This window comes from Mesoplodon densirostris, chromosome 2, assembly GCF_025265405.1.
Source record: "Mesoplodon densirostris isolate mMesDen1 chromosome 2, mMesDen1 primary haplotype, whole genome shotgun sequence".
NCBI lineage: Eukaryota > Metazoa > Chordata > Mammalia > Artiodactyla > Ziphiidae > Mesoplodon > Mesoplodon densirostris.
This window is the reverse complement of record NC_082662.1, coordinates 83,837,621-83,855,581: the sequence shown is the minus strand read 5'-3', so window position 1 is coordinate 83,855,581 and position 17,961 is coordinate 83,837,621. Positions and strand designations below refer to the sequence as shown.

Here is a 17,961-nt window from a genome sequence, read left to right as displayed (position 1 = left end):
GAAGGTAAGACAGGACCAAATTCTGAACACTAAGAGAGAACCCTACTCACCAGGTCTGTGTTGTTTCGTTTGCTCTGTGACTTCTACCTGCTGTGGAGCAAGGCAGGAAGGAAAAAAGAAAATATTCTTTTACATTGTATTGCATTGTAAGGTCTTTCTTGACTTTTTACTAAATGAATTGAGATTAATCTTCTTTTAAAACCCATCTCAGTGTTAATATAAGATTGGACTTGTCACGCAGGTGGGTGATTGTAACTTTATTGCCATTAAAAGATTTCAAATTGCATTCATGCTTCTTTGTGCACATAATGAAAAATGGGCAAAATAATGCAGATTGATATTTCCTTAAGTCTGCTCTGTTTAATTCTGATGTCTGCTCTTCTACAATGCTGTGTTTCTAATTGTACACAATTTAGTGATATGTAGGAGTATATCGTTGTTGCCCATAAATAAAAATGCCAAATATAAAAAAAAAAAGTTGGTTTTAAAAAAGAAAAAAGATTGGCTTTTCTTTTAGCTTTCCTAAAATAAAATGGTTTCAATAATTTTATTCAGTAACTTCTTGATTCCTACATTTGTATTATATTATTTCAGATTTTACATGTCCATCAGTTTCATGTGGAATTTATTATTTTTTTAAATAAATTTATTTATTTGTTTGTTTGTTGGCTGCATTGCGTCTTCGTTGCCGTGCATAGGTTTTCTCTAGTTGCGGCGAGCGGGGGCTACTCTGTTGCAGTGTGCAGGCTTCTCGTTGTGGTGGCTTCTCTTTGTTGTGGAGCACGGCTCTAGGCACACGGGTTGCAGTAGTTGCGGTGCATGGGCTCAGTAGTTGTGGCTCACAGTCTCTAGAGCACAGGCTCAGTATTTGTGGCACACGGGCTTAGTTGCTCCGCGGCATGTGGGATCTTCCCATACCAGGGCTCGAACCCATGTCCCCTGCATTGGCAGGCGGATTCTTAACCACTGCGCCACCAGGGAAGTCCCTCATGTGGAATTTATTTTGATATAAGATATGTTTTAGGTATTTAAATATGCTGTTTCCAAATGATTAACAGTTGTCTCCTCATCTTTTATTAAGTAATCTTTCTCTAGTGGCCAAAAAAAAAAAAAAAAAAAGATTGGACTTCTAAAAGTAAAATCATGCCATGCTACAGTTGTTCAAAGAATCCTCTTAACTGTGTTAAGGGTACTTTTATGGTAGATTTATAACTTGTTTGTCCCTTTAACTGGAGATGTTCTAAAAGTGCCTAAGGCAGCACCTGGCACTTAGTAGACCATAAATAGTTGCTGAATTAATGTATGGGAAGGGGGTGTCTTGGTGTGGAAGTATTCCTTATCACACAATATAAAAAATGTTAAAAAAGTAGAGAAAAACATGTACAAAAGAAGGCATGTAACTATCACCCAGCTTGAACAGTTACCAACTCATGGACAATTTTGTTTTAATCATACCCCACCTACTTTTCCCTTCCCATATTATTTTGAGGCAAATCCCAGATATTATTTCACTCATAAATATTTCAATGTCTATCTCTAAAAGATAAGGTCTCTTTTCTTTAAACATTACATTATTACACCAGAAAAATTAAAATAATTCCTTAACGACGTCAGGTATTCTGTCAGTCTTCAAGTTTTCAATTGTCTCATAAATGTCATTTTCTTTTACAGTTTTACATTTGAATCAGGACTCAGAAAAGATCCACAGATTGTGATTATTTAATATACAGTATTTCTTATTTATTTTTTGATCTTTGGTTTTCCCATCTTCTCTCTATTTTCTCCCTTGTATTTTATTTGTTGAAGAACTGAGTTGTTTGTATTGCAGCACTTCCCACAGCCTAGGGTTTGCTGATTGTATCCTAATAGTGTCACTTACTTAACTGTCACTTATATTCCTCTGTCTCCTGTATTTCCTGTAAACTGGTAAGGCTTAATCAGATTCAGATTCAGTTTTCTTCTTGGCAAGCCCAAAAAGAAGGTGGTGGCCAAACCATAATGACAGCATTATTGGCTTTTTGTTCAGTGCCTTGCAAATTGATTTTGCTATTTGTTGAGTATTTTCTATGTGTCTAGCAATGTGCTTATGTTCTATAGGCATTATGTCATTTAATCATATTTAAGCTTCATAATACTAATACATATCAATTTCTCCCTGATGACTAGACCTCTTATCAGGGCCAAGTAATCTTAAATGTCTTTCAAACAAACCCCTTGATGTAAACCCCATTGTCATTTATGTGATTTAATTTGGAATTCTATATGAACTTTCTTTTTACTGAATTCATTTAGAGCTATACAAAAATAACTTGCATTAAAGGCATTTTAAAAAATATTTTAATAATAAAGCTCAAAGACCTATCATATAATTGTGAATTCGTTGTACTCAAGCCTTTTGGTACTGGGATTCACCATCTGTTAACCTCACAGAGACCGATACCTAAACCGCAAATAAAGCCAACAGAATTCAGTATTTCCTGAGTTTCTTTTTCCTCTGCACTCATTGTCTTCTGCAGATGCATTTACGTCTCTTTCATCCTTTTCTGCTTTCTTTGCATGCTCACAGTATCCTACTGTTGCCCAGTGTGAGAAACTGACTTGTGATTGTAAAAGCAAAACTAGCCTTTCGTTGTTTGTTTACATATCTTTATTTTGCTCAATTCTCCCCATAGTCCTAAATTCAGTTGTTTATAAAACCAGACCACTGGCGTTCCAGACTCAAAAAATAAATATCAAATTATCTTGACTAGCTGACATTTTGAAGATTAAACTGTTGGATATGTGGTTGATGGAGAAAAAACACTAACTGACCCGAGTTGCAATTAGATACCAGAGCACTGAGAGCAAAACAGTGCAGAGAGGATCCTGTTGTGCAGCTTTACAAACTGACATGCAGGGCGTATTTTATTCTTTATATATCTTAACCTTTCTTCTCCTTTAATAGTTGTAACTTTCTCCTTAAGTTTCCAGGATATCTATTAGGTGAAGCATTTGATTAGTTGAATAGAAGGAACATAAAGCATTGGTGAATACAGCAGGGAAATAGGAATGAATGTGAATAATTTCTTACTCTGGTTGTACCTCACTGTGAGACATTAGACAAGTAGCCAAATTCTCTGTTCTTATTTCTTAAAACACAATTATTTTACCATGCTTATTCATGAAGAACTTTAAGGTTCTTATTTGAAACGCTCTTCTGTAAGCTTGTAGTAAGTGGGAATTGTGTCTTTCTTTACCTGATCTTACTGGGTGCCCAGGGTAGCATGGTGCACGTGCTTGTGCTTAATGAGTAGGTTTGGATGCTGGTGGTATTTGAAAGGTTATACATTTTAAAGGGTATTTTGTTCCCTTTTCCTTGGCAAGACCAAGGAGCTTCCTTTTCTAAGACCAGTGCTGTTTGGACTAAGTGAAAGTACACTTTGTTCTAGGAGAATTGCCATATGAAAGCCTAGAATATATATTGAGTTCTTCCAAGAAAGGGGGAAAAGTCATGTTCTAAGACAGTGAATGCTGACTTGGTGCTGAATGAATGATTGTTATGTGCTCTTTTACTTACAGGCTCGCTTCTCATATGTGCGAATGAAATATCTTTTCTTTTCCTGGTTGGTGGTTTTTGTTGGAAGCTGGATTATATATGTGCAATACTCTACCTATACAGAACTATGCAGAGGAAAGGACTGTAAGAAAATAATAGTAAGTATTTTTTATTTTCTAGTATATGGAAAAACCTATTTTTAATTGAAGTACAGTTGATTTACAATGTCATGCCAATCTCTGCTGTACAGCACAGTGACTCAGTTATACACATAGAGACATTCTTTTTTTTATATTCTTTTCCATTATGGCTTATCCTGGGAGATTGGATATAGTTCCCTGTGCTATACAGTAGGACCTTGTTGTTTATCCATTCTAAATTTAATAACACCTTTAAAAACCTATATTAATAACACATTATATTTACTACTATATACATGCTAAAAAAATTTTTCAAAAAGTAAAAGTTAATTTGATTTTGAGTTGTGCTGAACTTCTTAGCATTTTGGTATGACCAAGTTAGTAGGACTGTTCCCCACTTTGAAAAATCCAGTATTCAGAAATCTAAATATGTGATACAGACTAGTGTGAAAGCATTCTTATTACAAAGAGGGATTTTTGTTTTTCAAATATACTTGAATTTTAGTTTACTGTAATCGGATGGGTTTTTTTAAAAATAAATTTATTGATTTATTTTTGGCTGTGTTGGGTCTTCGTTGCTGCGCACGGGCTTTCTCTAGTTGTGGCGAGCAGGGGCTACTCTTCCTTGCCGTGCGTGGGCTTCTCATTGTGGTGGCTTCTCTTTGTTGCACAACCTGGGCTCTAGGCGCACGGGCTTTAATAGTTGTGGCACACGGGCTTAGTTGCTCTGCAGCATGTAAGATCCTCCCGGACCAGGGATTGAACCCGTGTCCCCTGCATCGGCAGGCGGATTCTCAACCACTGCACCACCAAGGAAGCCCAGTCAGATGGGTTTTTAAATATTTATAGTATGAAAGTGTTATTTGCAGGCAACCTTTCTGGAACACATCTTTTGAATAAATGGAGTCATTCTCGAATACTGAAAGTTTACCTAAAAAGAATATAAGTGTATTTATTATTTAATTTCTATCCTAATTATTGGATGTGTCTCAGGAAAATCGCTCCATCAGTCTAAGATTTCTAGAAAATCCAGGATAAGTAAATTTAACTCCTTGTTTTCTGCTGATATCTTCTATATAAATAATATTAAAACATTTCATCTGAGAATTATATTTTTGATATAATAGTGGTTGGGATCCCAATTATTATAACTTGTTAACAATTCTATAATTATTGAGTGGTTACTCTTTAACTAGGCCAGTGGTGCTAGGGGTGTGCATTTAGCAAGGAAGAAGGTATCCTGACCTTACGAACTTAGAGTCTAGCAGGGAAGAAAATGAAAAATTACAGTAAGGTAAAATAAATATTACAGCAGCAAATGTCTCCCCATAAGACAGGGAGAGCTGAACCTTTCCAAAGTTCTAAGAAAATAAAAATCAATTTAATTCCGGCTATTCAGTCAGGATAAAAATTTTTTAAAAACAAAAAACCGTTATTGGGCCTCCCTGGTGGCGCAAGTGGTTGAGAGTCCGCCTGCCGATGCAGGGGATACGGGTTCGTGCCCCGGTCTGGGAGGATCCCATATGCCGCGGAGCGGCTGGGCCCGTGAGCCATGGCCGCTGAGCCTGCGCATCCGGAGCCTGTGCTCCGCAACGGGGGAGGCCACAACAGTGAGAGGCCCGCATACCGCAAAAAAAAAAAAAAAAAAAAAAAAAAAAAAAAAAAAAACCGTTATTCCCCAGGAGTATTACAGCCTCTTAACTAGGCAGGGGAGAAATTACTAATATAAGAAGCAAGGAATTAATTAACAAAGAAGAGTCCCAAATCAAGGAGGGTTGAAAGATGTCAATCTTATGTTCATTCCAATGGGCCATTCCAGATCCTTGAGGAGTTTTACTAGGAGGAACCTCTGGAGCCAGACAATACACTGGGTACTTTACATGGTCATTAGTACTTAAAATAATACTGTGAAAGCCCCGCAAGCCCACTTTACAAATAAAGAAATATGGCTAGCAGAGAGAAGAATTTGCCTGTGATGGTGGAGCCAGAATTTGATCCTAATTCTGTCTCTATAGAAAGCTCATGCTCTTTCTGCTACCCAATGTCAGAAAAGACTGATAAAGGAAGTTATAGATTAATGAAGCTAACAAAATCCCCCACAAAACTCACCAGCTCACCTTCAATGAAGAAGAAAGAAGTTATATAATCAACTATAACATATAAATAACCAAAACTATTTGAAATGTTTATTTCCTTTTTTTTAGGTCACCTTTCTCACACATTAGAGTGTACACATTAAAGTGTATTCCATGATCAGATATATTTGAAAACAGAGGGTTAAACAAGTATAAATAACTGACTTTACTGGGGACTTCTCAGGATCTTTCACATACTAGTGTGCATTCTGCATCTCCAGAGAAAGCAAATATACTTGATTAGGAAAAAAATACATCTCCACTGCAGCCCTCCCAGGAAGACCTATTAACATCATCTGGTTATGTTAGAAGTACTGTTCTAGAGATTAAGCCCAAATGAAATAGACATGGTTTTATCTGTTTTAATACAATAGCCTTTAAAATGTTAGGCATATGTTGGTACATATTCTGTTATGGGTGAATTATAGTTGAAGTACCATATTATTTTCCTTTAAGTTCACTTTAATTGATAAGGAATGGAAGCAGAATATAATTCTAGCATAATTTAATGGTTATCTTTCTAAAACTTGAAAATAATGAAAATGTTTTCTGAGCCTAAAAGATATCCTTTTTCCTAAGACTGGCTTTAAAAAAAATTGTAATTTCTCTGCATTCGGGAATTATGTTCTTAAAACTTACCACAACTAGTAGTACTAAGACCAGTAGTACTAAGATAGTACTGATATGGCATAGGAACTGTGTGATTAGAACTAAAAAGCAGGCAGAGAAAATATTTTTAAAGTATATGTTAAAGCTTCAAAGAGCTAACAAGATAGTGAGGAATTACTTGATCAAGATCTGGGAGAGGATAAGATTTAAGAGAGGTGGGCCTAGATTTTGTGGCTGTGTTTGCCTGGAAATGTATGACCTGAAATACAGTCTTATGGGGCTAGGAAGATAAAAATATAGTCCATTTTCTACCAAGAGTGGGACCTTGGTACACCATGCTTTGGGCTGAGATTCCAAAGGGCTGAACACCAAGAGTGAAGGTGAGCTAAAAGAACCTCAGAGAGGCGAGTTGACTTTGTAGCTTCTTTTTCACTTGAGGAATTTGCTGATGCTGGGCATGAGCAGGGGTCTGAGAACCACAACTGTATACTGGGAGAGTGCTGCTGCTGGGGATAAGAAACCAGCAAGCTTTTATAGAAAGCTAAGGGAGCCTCAAGCATAAAGCCAGTTATCCTGTTGGGATATTTGCCAAATCCTGGGGCTTTACAGAGTGGGAAGCTAAAAAAATCTCATTGGAAAGCCTTTGAAAAGTAGACGTTTTGGCAGTCTCACAAGCTACAGACTAGAGTTATGAACCTTCCAGGGGGAGAAACCTCAATGAATTACCAGGCTGTCAGTTAAAAATCCTGGAGGGCTATGCTCTTGGAATAGAGATGAGTCAAAAATAGATTGACCTTTACCAGAGGTACAATTCATCCTGCACTCAGCACAGCCCCTCATTGGATTAAGGCGATCAGCTACCATTATATCTGCCTACTAGAGGGAAGGGAAATCCTCTCTGGAGGCATTATGTAGACAATTACAGAGCATGACAAAAGACAAGATGATATGACTGAAAACCAAGAAATAAACACAGGCAATAGAAGCAGATCCATAGATGACCTAGGTATTGGTGTCATCCTAAAAGGATTTTAGAATAACTATGTTCATGTTCAAGTAAGTAGGAAAATAGGTAGAGAATATAAATAAAACAATGAATAATTTCAACAGGGAATTGAAATGTATTTAAGAGAATCAGGAAGATAATATGGAAGTTCCTCAAAAAGTTAAATATAGAATTACCAGTAATTCCACTTCTAGGTATATACTCAAAAGAAATGAAAGCAGGGACTTAAACAGATACTTGCACACCAATGTTCATAGCAGCATTATTCACAGTAGCCAAAAGGTGGAAACTCTCTAATGTCCATTAACAGATGAATGCATAAACAAAATGTGATACATACATACAATGGAATATTATTCAACCTTTAAAAAGAATGAAATTCTGATGCATACCACAATATGGAGGAACCTCGAAAATACTATGCTAAATGATATAAGCTAGATGCAAAAGGACAAATGTTGTATGTGTCCACTTACATGAGGTACCTAGAATAACAATTACATATAAATTGGGGAAAGGGTAAAAGGAGCTAAAGTGTTTAAAATCCTTATCATATTGCAGAGTAGGGGAAAAGTATTAATCAATTAACTTTAGACTTGCTAATTCAACTATGTATTTGTTATTTCTAGGATAGCCTCTGGAATAGAAAAAGAGTGTATCGTTTCCAAACTAATATAGGAAAAATGGAATAAATAATAAAAGAACACTCAGTCCTAAAGAAGGCAATAAAGAAAAAGAAACATAACAGGCAGAAGAAGTAGAAAACACATAATAAGGTGATAGATGTCACAAATTGAATTCCCTGGGAAACAGACTCAGAGACTGAGATTTGCCTGAAGGAAGTTTATTGGGATGGGCTTTTGAGGTTAACATCTGTGGGGCAGTGAGGAAGGAAGACAGATCAGAAAGAGAAGTTTAAACTGCAGTGCAGTAGTAATAAAAGCATCAGTTGATTCTACAGGGAACCTGGGGATGAGATGGCCTTGCAAAGGTCGAGGGCTTTGTACCCGCCTCACTGACCAGTCATTGTATACAGTTTTCCATCCTCTCCCACCCTCCCTAAAGGGGATATGACTTTGGGTAAGGCTGTATTCCAGCTGAGGCCAAGTCCCAAAGAAAGATTCAGCTGAGAGCTGTTGACTGCCTATATGCTCAGCAGCTAAGGGAATGAGTGTTCCATTTCTAGAGGAAATATGGGTGGCTTACGACAGCACTAACTGTAGTATATCTAAACCCAAATATGTTGGTAATTACATTAAATGTAAAGGGACCAAATGCTTCAGTTAAAAGACAAAGATTGTCAGACTGTGTTAAAATTTAAAAACAACTATATGATATTTATAAGATACACATCTAAAATATAAAGATGCAGATAGATTGAAAGTAAAAGAATAGGAAAGCATTCATGCAAATTCTAAAAGCAGGGATGTTTAGAGGAAAAACCATGGCTATAATATATTTATGTAGTTTTATATTACACAGGCTATACCTCTTTTTTAAAGTCTGAGTCAGCCCTTACTGGCTTGAAATGCAGTTCCTTGTAAATTTGCTTGTCCCAGATTGCAGTTTTACAATAGCTGCTAAGTACTTGTCTGGCCTTTTCATAAATTATGGCAATATCCATGCATACTTGTTCTGATCCTAGTAATTCCTGGTTTGAAATGTGGAGCCTAAACTGATTGTCTCTCTCTCTGTGTATTACTGCATAGATTGTTCTCTTAAGTGGAATGAACTGAACAGAGCATATATTAAGATGGCTGTTTTCAGTTTGGGATATAAATATATAAAACTGCATTATCTCAAAACCATTTAGCAAAAACATGCTTGCCAAAGGATTATAGTATCTTGTGTATAAACTCTGAACAGATTTCCTTCAAAATCCTCAGTCAATTTCATCTTAGTGAACTAAGGAAGATTATAAAGAGACACAGAAGATCCAAAAGTAGCCCTACAAATATTGTTTGCTAAAGATTAACAGTGAGGGTTCTTTTCTTCCTTTGAAAGTTGGCAGCTTAGCTTTTAACTTTTATCAAGTTTTTTTTCTCATTTTTAATAATTTAATATTTATTTTCAAGGTAATTACTATCACATAAGAATCATATTAAAAGTATAGTCCATTTTAGAAGAGACATCGATCAACAAATATTTCTTGAACACTTACTATATGTTAGTCATTATTCTAGGTGCTGTTGATACAGTAGTAAGCAGAGTCCATGTCTGGAGGAGCTTATATTCTGCTAGCAGAATATGAATAATAAAGACAAAAACAAATAAATGACTTCAGGTACTGAGAAGTGCAGTGAGAAAGGATATAATAGTAGTATTTAGTAAAGAATGGCAAAGGCATCTTATCTTGACCAGAGTGGTTGGGACAGGCTTCCCTGTGAAGAGGGCATTTTGAATTGAAACCTGGTAAGGAGGAAACAGTTGTGTATCTGGGCAAAAAGCATGTGAGGAGAAAGGACAGTGAGTGCAAATGCCCAAAGAACAGAGCAAGTTTGGGAAATACAACCGGTTTCATGTGTGACTTATGAAAATCTGTCTCATTACTTTAGTCATGTCAGTATATTATAAAACCTTGTATATTAATGGTACGGTACACCAAGTATGAGGCACTTCTTGATTACGAGTACTCAACTGTATCATGTTAGTCTACTGGAAAAAATACGAGCCTGGAGTCAAAGAACCAGCCTTACCCTTTCTTGTGGTCTATTGTATGGTTTTGAATAAGTGACTTCATTTCATTGATTTGCTATTAATTCCATTGTACAGGTGAGAAAAGTATTTCTGCCCTACCTGCATCACAGATTTTATGAGGATAAAGTGGAAGTGAATCAATTAAGCTGAATGATACTCTGACATATCTATTTCTTTTGTTTTAAAATAAATGTTTATTTTATCCCACAATATGAAAAACAAAGAAGTTTCTTGGGCAGCTAAAGTATCTGACATATCTGTTGAATACAGAGAAGGTTCACAAGTCCTTGACTTGATTTCATTTGGCTTGGGGCAGCTACCCTACTATTTGTTGCCCCTGTAACCATAGCATTGTACTTCAGAAGCTTCCCCAGAAGATTGCCGTGGCTCTCCCATTTAAAGCATCGCCTCCAAGGTGAGAACATTGTTTAGGTTAGGAATGACAGGTGATCAACAGAGTGTGATAATCAGTTTACTTATGTTTAAGAATAATGGTCTGTCTCAGCTTACATAGCTTTCTTCTTTCTGTATATCTCTGTCTCTGTCTTTTCACCTTTCCCTCTGTTTGTGTGTGATGGGTCATGTCTATTGCAGTAGTTAAGTGCATAAGCACTGGAATAAATGAGGTTCAGGTTTGAGTTCTGGCTTTGCCATTCCTTAGCTGTATAGGTTAGGCAAATTATTTAGCCTCTATAAAATGGGGATTAAAATGAGGATTTTAATATTCTCAGGTGGTTGTGAGTTCACTTATTCAAAGGCTTAATACAGCACTTAACTCTTGACACGTAGTAAGTGCTCAATAAATTATTATTTCAAGTTTATGCCTTTGAATCTGACTGGGACGATAAGACATATACATACACACATACATACATGACATTATATGATCAGTTGTATCAATCAAGTTTCAAGCAGAGAAGCAGAGCCAATAAAAATATATATTAAGAGATTGATTATTATTTTAAATTTTACTTATTAGTACAAATTTATTAATATTATTTATTAACAACATGTGTGGACCCTGAGGGCATTATGCTAGGTGATATAAGTCAGCCAGAGAAAGACAAATACCACATGATCTCATTTATATGTGGAGTCTAAAACACAACAACAACAACAAATCCAGCTCATAGATACAGAGAACATATCGGTGGTTGCCAGAGGAGGGGGTGTAGGGTGGGCAAAATGGGTGGAGGGGGTCAAAAGAACCAAACTTCCAGTTATAAAACAAATAAGTCATGTGGACACAATGTACAAGATGGTGACCATAGTTCATACCACTGTATTGTATATTTGAAAGTTGCTAAGAGAGTAGATCTTAAATGTTCTCATAAGAAAAAAATTCTGTAACTATGTATGGTGATGGATGTTAACTAGACTTCTTGTGGTGATTATTACACTGTATATACAAATATTGAATCATTATGTTCTATACCCGAAAGTAATATAATGTTATATGTCAATTATATCTCAATTTTTTTTAAAAGTGAGAGATTTCTTGCAAGAAATTGGCCTACCCAATTGTGGCAAGTCCGAAATGACAGGCTAGAACTCTTGGGCCTAGGCTAAAGCTTCTATGCACAAACAGAATTTCTTCTTCACCAGGGAAGCCTCAGCAATGCTCTTAAGGCCCTTCAACTAATTGAATCAGGCCCACCCAGATTATCTGGGATAATCTCTCTTAAAGTCAGTTGATTATGGACACATCTCTAAAATACAGCAACACCTAGATTATTGTTTGCTTCATTAGCTGGGAACTGCAGTTTAGCCAAGCCAACACATCCGAAGATTATCACATCCGGTTAAAATGATTTAGTTTGTGCTACAAATAGTTGTATTACAAAAATTTAAGGAAAGAAGGTTTCAATGAATAGATAAATCACTATGGGTAGCATAGTAGAGAAAGGCTTCATAGAGGAGGTAGATCTTCTGTAGGGCCTTACAGAATAGGAAGAATTTGGAAAGGCACTGAGGAGCACCTTTCTCCTTCTCATTACAACCAAGCTTGCCTTAGCACTTTTATCCCTCAGAGCAAGATGCTGATTAACATTAGATCTGAGAATTCCCAGAACCATGCATCAGTAGCCAGTGAACCACAGCTTTGGTCATTGGGCCTTTTGGCTACCTGCAAATTCATATCTTTCCCTCTTTTGTCTTTTTACAGTAAATTTTAAAAACAAACTTAGAATGTTGAACAAATCAAGTATGTATTTCATATGCATTATGTACTGTGTGTGAATTAGTCTAATTTAGTAATCAAGTACATTTCTTATAACTTCAACATAGGAGGTCGCTACAGAATATTAGTATTACTGCCCTGAGATGTTTTTCTCTAACCAATGGATCATTTTTGTTAAAAAATGTTATAAAGTTAATGGGATTCTTAACTTCTAGCCAAAACTGAGATTAATTTTGCACCTTGTACATTGACTTGCAATTTCAATTCAAGTTTCTTGTTTTCAGTTTTTAATAAAAGTATGAAACCTTCCACTGTTATATCCATTATTTAGAGCTGGATTCTAGTGAATGTGTAATAGGCTTTTAAAACTCCAAGAGGGGAAATGGAGTGGGGGTGGTGTTCCTGGGAAGCCAAGGTTAACTTGTGGAAGCGTAAGGAATAAGAACTGTATTCTGCTCATCTTTGTTTAAAGGCAGCTCTCTCTGAAACTAAGGGCAAAAGTAACTAAGCCTAATTAGATGTGCTTAGAAGGATCCATTTTTTTTCCATTTGTGCTTTTTTTTTTTCCACCAAGCTAGTTACAATATGTTGTATAATCCACTGTACATTTTCTCTGATCATAGCAATCACCAATTGACTCATTATTTCATCAAAGTTCTATTTTGTGCCTAACCATAAGGAAATTTTGTACAGTTTGACTCTGTGGTTTGCTGGGTTCTTTAAAAAAGAAAAAAAAGAATGCTGGGGGAGGGAGAGAAATTTTCCTTCTGTACGTTTTTCAGGACAACTTTGTTTAATATTGAAATTTCTGGCAAGTTTCTCCATGATAGAGAGTGTTTGTTCTGAGGTCTACCTGGGTAATAGAAGAATCACTCTCTGTGATATTCTGGTGAACCTTTGTGACTATTATATGAGCACATGCTTTAAAATGGAAGCATTAAAAGATGAGAGAGCCTCTAGATTTTATTACAGTCTCTTAAGATTTAATTTCTAGAGATAATGATTTGTTGCTTAAAACAACTAACTTAGCATATACTAAATTCAGGGACTTCCCTGGTGGTGCAGTGGTTAAGAATCCATCTGCCAATGCAGGGGACACGGGTTCGATCCCTAGTCTGGGAAGATCCCACATGCCGCAGAGCAACTAAGCCCGTGCGCCACAACTACTGACCCTGCGCTCCAGAGCCTGCAAGCCACAACTACGGAGCCCAGGTGCCACAACTACTGAAGCCTGCACACCTAGAGCCCATGCTGTGCAACAAGAGAAGCCACCGCAATGAGAAGCCCGCACACCACAAGGAAGAGTAGCCCCTGCTCACCGCAACTAGAGAAAACCCGCACACAGCAACGAAGACCCAATGCAGCCAAAAATAAAAACAAATAAATAAAATAAAATTTATTAAAAAAATATATACTAAATTTAAGATATTTAGAACCATGTTTCCAATTAGATAGCAGTACATAACTAATGGTTTCATTTAGCTTTTATTTGCTCAGGATCAATTATTACTTGACTCTAGAGGTTCATTTTGTGCTGTTATCCTATATTTTTAAAATACATGGAACCAGTTCACTTGGAACATACTGCTTTTAAAGTGCAAGCTTAACTTTTTCCTTTTAAAAATATGGTCTTCCTTTATGCCAGCTTGAGTTAGGTTACCAATTTCTCCTTTGCAAACTTACAGAAAAATATTTACTGAACACATTTATTTCAAATCTTAACAGACATAAGCCCTATTCCAAGGATAATCTTACTGGTTAAATTATAGTAGCTTTCCTGGTGGCCTTCACGTGCTGGGCTGCACTGTCTCATGTCACGTTCACCATGATGCTGAGGCAGGTGGCATCCCTGTTATCATGAACATCGTTCCTGAGAAGCAGTAAAGAGACTAGGGGTTAAAGCCAACTTCGAAGAAACAAGCCAGCAGTAAAACACCATGTGATTTTAGTTATGTGCTTACTAGCACTGTGCTGGAACCTGGAGTTACAGAGATAAGGCATATTGCCACCCTGAAGACGCTTACAGACTAGGAGAGGACATGAAAAAATAAACAAGAAGTACATAATTGAGACTGGGAGTAGTGTTGCTAGATTTAGGGGGAAAAAAACCAAACAGAATACCCAGTTAAATTTGAATTTAAAATAATGAGTGTTTTTTAGTATATGTCCCAAATATTACCAATAAACAACTAATAATTTTTAGTATATGTCCCATGCAATGTATTTTTTTATTGAGCCATCCTAACTGAGAAGGTTCCAGAAGACTTTCTGGAGGAGGTTGTATCTGGACTGAATTTTGAGCAGTGCAGGCAGAAAGAGGCATGTGCAAAGCTACAAAGATATGAAAGAATGCTACATTCCAGAAACAGCGTGGCTAGAGCAGAGTGCATGAGGGGCAGTTTATAGAGGTCAAGTTAGCAGAGTCAAATTCAAAAAACCATTCATGTTGTGTCAAGGGTAGTAGAGAATCAATAGAAGTTTTTTTTTTTTTTTTTTTTTTGTTGTTGCGGTACGCGGGCCTCTCACTGTTGTGGCCTCTCCTGTTGCAGAGCACAGGCTCCGGACGTGCGGGCTTAGCGGCCATGGCTCACGGGCCTAGCCGCTCCGCGGCATGTGGGATCTTCCCGGGCCGGGGCACGAACCCGTGTCCCCTGCATCGGCAGGCGGACTCTCAACCACTGTGCCATCAAGGAAGCCCATCAATAGAAGTTTTTAAACAGGGAAGTGAGTGATCAGATTTATGTTTCAGACGAATTTCACTGGTTGTAGTAGAGGGTAAATTGGATAGAAGACTATCGCATGCAGGGAGACCAGTTTTATGGTTGTTGTTGTAATCCAGGCATAAAGCAGTGAGAGCTTAAACCACGGCATTGGCAGAGGGAATAGAGGAAGAAATAGCTTCAAAGGATATTAAGGAAATGATTTGATTGCCAGCACATGGTGACCAGCTGAATGTGGGAGGATGAGGAGGAAGGAGGCGGTTAAGACAACTCACTGTTCCCTCCCTTGGATGCCTGAGTGGATGATGGCACCTTTCAATGAGGTAGGGAATAAAGGAGAACAACTCTTGGGGGAGAGGAAGGCGGGAGATGGTGAGTTCAGTTTGGGGAAGGTTGAGTGTGAAGTACTTGTAAGTTATCCAGATGGAGACAGGAGATGTCCAGGAAGCACTTAGATATTTAACTCAGGAGAAAGGCCTGTGTAAGGACAGAGGTTTGTTAGAGCCATGGGAATAAATGTTACTCATGATGACATACAGAGAACCCAAAGAAAGTAGAGCAAAACCCTGGAAAACAATATTTATGATTATGAGAAAGGAAGAGAATGACTCCACAGAAAGACTCAGAACAAGTGGCCAGAGAAGTAGGAGAAAAACATGGGGACAGAAGCCATTAGAAAAGTGGTCAACAAGGACGAATGCTGAAGAGAAGTTAAATAATGTAAGAACTGAAATTTGCATTCAGGGTTCATTGTCAAAAGTGTTATAAGCACTACCAAATGTAAAATAGACAGCTAGTGGGAAGCAGCCACATAGCACAGGGAGATCAGCTTGGTGCTTTGTGAGCACCTAGAGGGGTGGGATAGGGAGGGTGGGAGGGAGGGAGACGCAAGAGGGAAGAGATTTGGGAACATATGTATATGTATAACTGATTCACTTTGTTATAAAGCAGAAACTAACACACCATTGTAAAGCAATTATACTCCAATAAAGATGTGTAAAAAAAAAGTGTTATAAGTATTTTCAAAGTATAAAATGGTCCAAAGCCAAAATATGTTGGATTAAGTTTGAATGGCAGGAAATAAGTGTTGACAGTGAGTTTAGACTACTGTTTCTAGAAACTGTGCTGGGAAATCTGTTGGTTTGGGTTTGGTTTGGTTTGGTTTGAATTTTTTTTAATTGTGATAACATCCACATAACACTTACCCTCTTAACCATATTTGTTTCTCAGTTTGTTATTACTTTTAGTCCCCACTTTATTGAGATATAATCAACAAATAAAATTGTAAGATATTTAAAGTATGTGGTGATTTGACATACATATACACTGTGAAAGGATCACTCCCATGAGTTAATTAACACGTCCACTACCTAACATGCTTCCTTTTTTGGTGTGTGAGAACAATTAAGTCCTACTCTCTTAGCAAATTTCAATTATACAATACAGTGTTATCAGCTATAGTCACCATGTTATGATACGTTAGAGCCTTAGACCTTATTCATTTTTTTTTTTTTTTTTTTTTTTTTTTTTTTTTTTTTTGCGGTATGCGGGCCTCTCACTGTTGTGGCCTCCCCCGTTGCGGAGCACAGGCTCCGGACGCGCAGGCTCAGCGGCCATGGCTCACGGGCCCAGCCGCTCCGCGGCATATGGGATCCTCCCAGACCGGGGCACGAACCCGTATCCCCTGCATCGGCAGGCGGACTCTCAACCACTTGCGCCACCAGGGAGGCCCCTTATTCATTTTATAAATGAAAGTTTGTACCCTTTACTATCCTCTCCTTATTTCCCCCACCCTCTCAGCCCCTGGCAACTACTTTCCTACTCTCTGTTTCTCTGATCTTTTTTTTTTTTTCAAATGCCACTTATGAGTGATACCGTGCAGTATTTGTCTTTCTCTCTCTGGCTTACTTCACTTAGCATAATACCCTCCAGGTTCATTCATGTCATTGCAAATGACAGACTGAATAATATTTCATTGTGCCTATATACCACGTTTTCTTTATCCATTCATCTGTCCACAAACACTTAAGTTGTTTCTATAACTTTGGCTATTGTGAATAATACTGCAATGAACAAGGAAGTACAGCTATCTCTTTGAAATAATGATTTTGTTTCCTTTGGATATATACCCAGACGTGAGGTTGCTTCATCGCATAATAGTACTATTTTTTAATATATATAAATGTACTTATTAGAGACTGCATTGGGTCTTCGTTGCTGCGCACGGGCGTTCTCTAGTTGCCGCAAGCAGGGGCTACTCTTTATTGCGGTGCGCGGGCTTCTCATTGTGGTGGCTTCTCTTGTTGCAGAGCATGGCCTCTAGGCATGCGGGCTTCAGTAGTTGGGGCTTGTGGACTCTAGAGCGCAGGCTCAGTAGTCGTGGCACACAGGCTTAGTTGCTTCACGGCATGTGGGATCTTCCCAGACCAGGGATCAAACCCGTGTCCCCTGTATTGGCAGGTGGATTCTTAACCACTGTGCCACCAGGGAAGTCCCAGTAGTACTATTTTTAATTTCTTGAGGAACAGCAATACTATTTTCCATAGATCATCTTAACCATCTTTAATTTTACAGTTCAGTAGTGTTAGGTGTATTCACATTGTTTTGCAGCCAGTCTCCATAACTTTTTCATCTTGCAAAACTGAAACTCTGTACCCCTTAAACAACTTCTGATTTTCCCTTCCCCCAAGCCCCTAGCAACTACCTTCTATTTCTGAGTCTGACTACTTTAAAGATCTCACATAAGTGGAATCACACAATATAGTTACACTTGAACAACATGGATTTGAACTGCATGGGTCAATTTATGGTGGATTTTTTTTCACTAAATATGTACTACAGTATTACACGTACCACAGTAGGTTGAATCTGCGGATGCAGAACCATGGATACAGAGTGCTGAATATAAAGTTATACACAGATTTTCTGCTGGGGAGGAGA

The 17,961-nt window shown here is 37.6% G+C and overlaps 1 protein-coding gene across 1 annotated transcript in view; it reads left to right on the top strand.

Moving 5' to 3' along the window:
- Nucleotides 1-17,961, top strand: part of DIPK1A (divergent protein kinase domain 1A) — a 132,163-nt gene that overhangs the window by 85,483 nt on the left and 28,719 nt on the right. Inside the window, exon 2 of the mRNA XM_060090128.1 lies at nucleotides 3,559-3,693. Within this exon, the coding sequence (XP_059946111.1) occupies nucleotides 3,559-3,693 (135 nt within the window). The remainder of the gene's footprint in view (nucleotides 1-3,558; nucleotides 3,694-17,961) is intronic.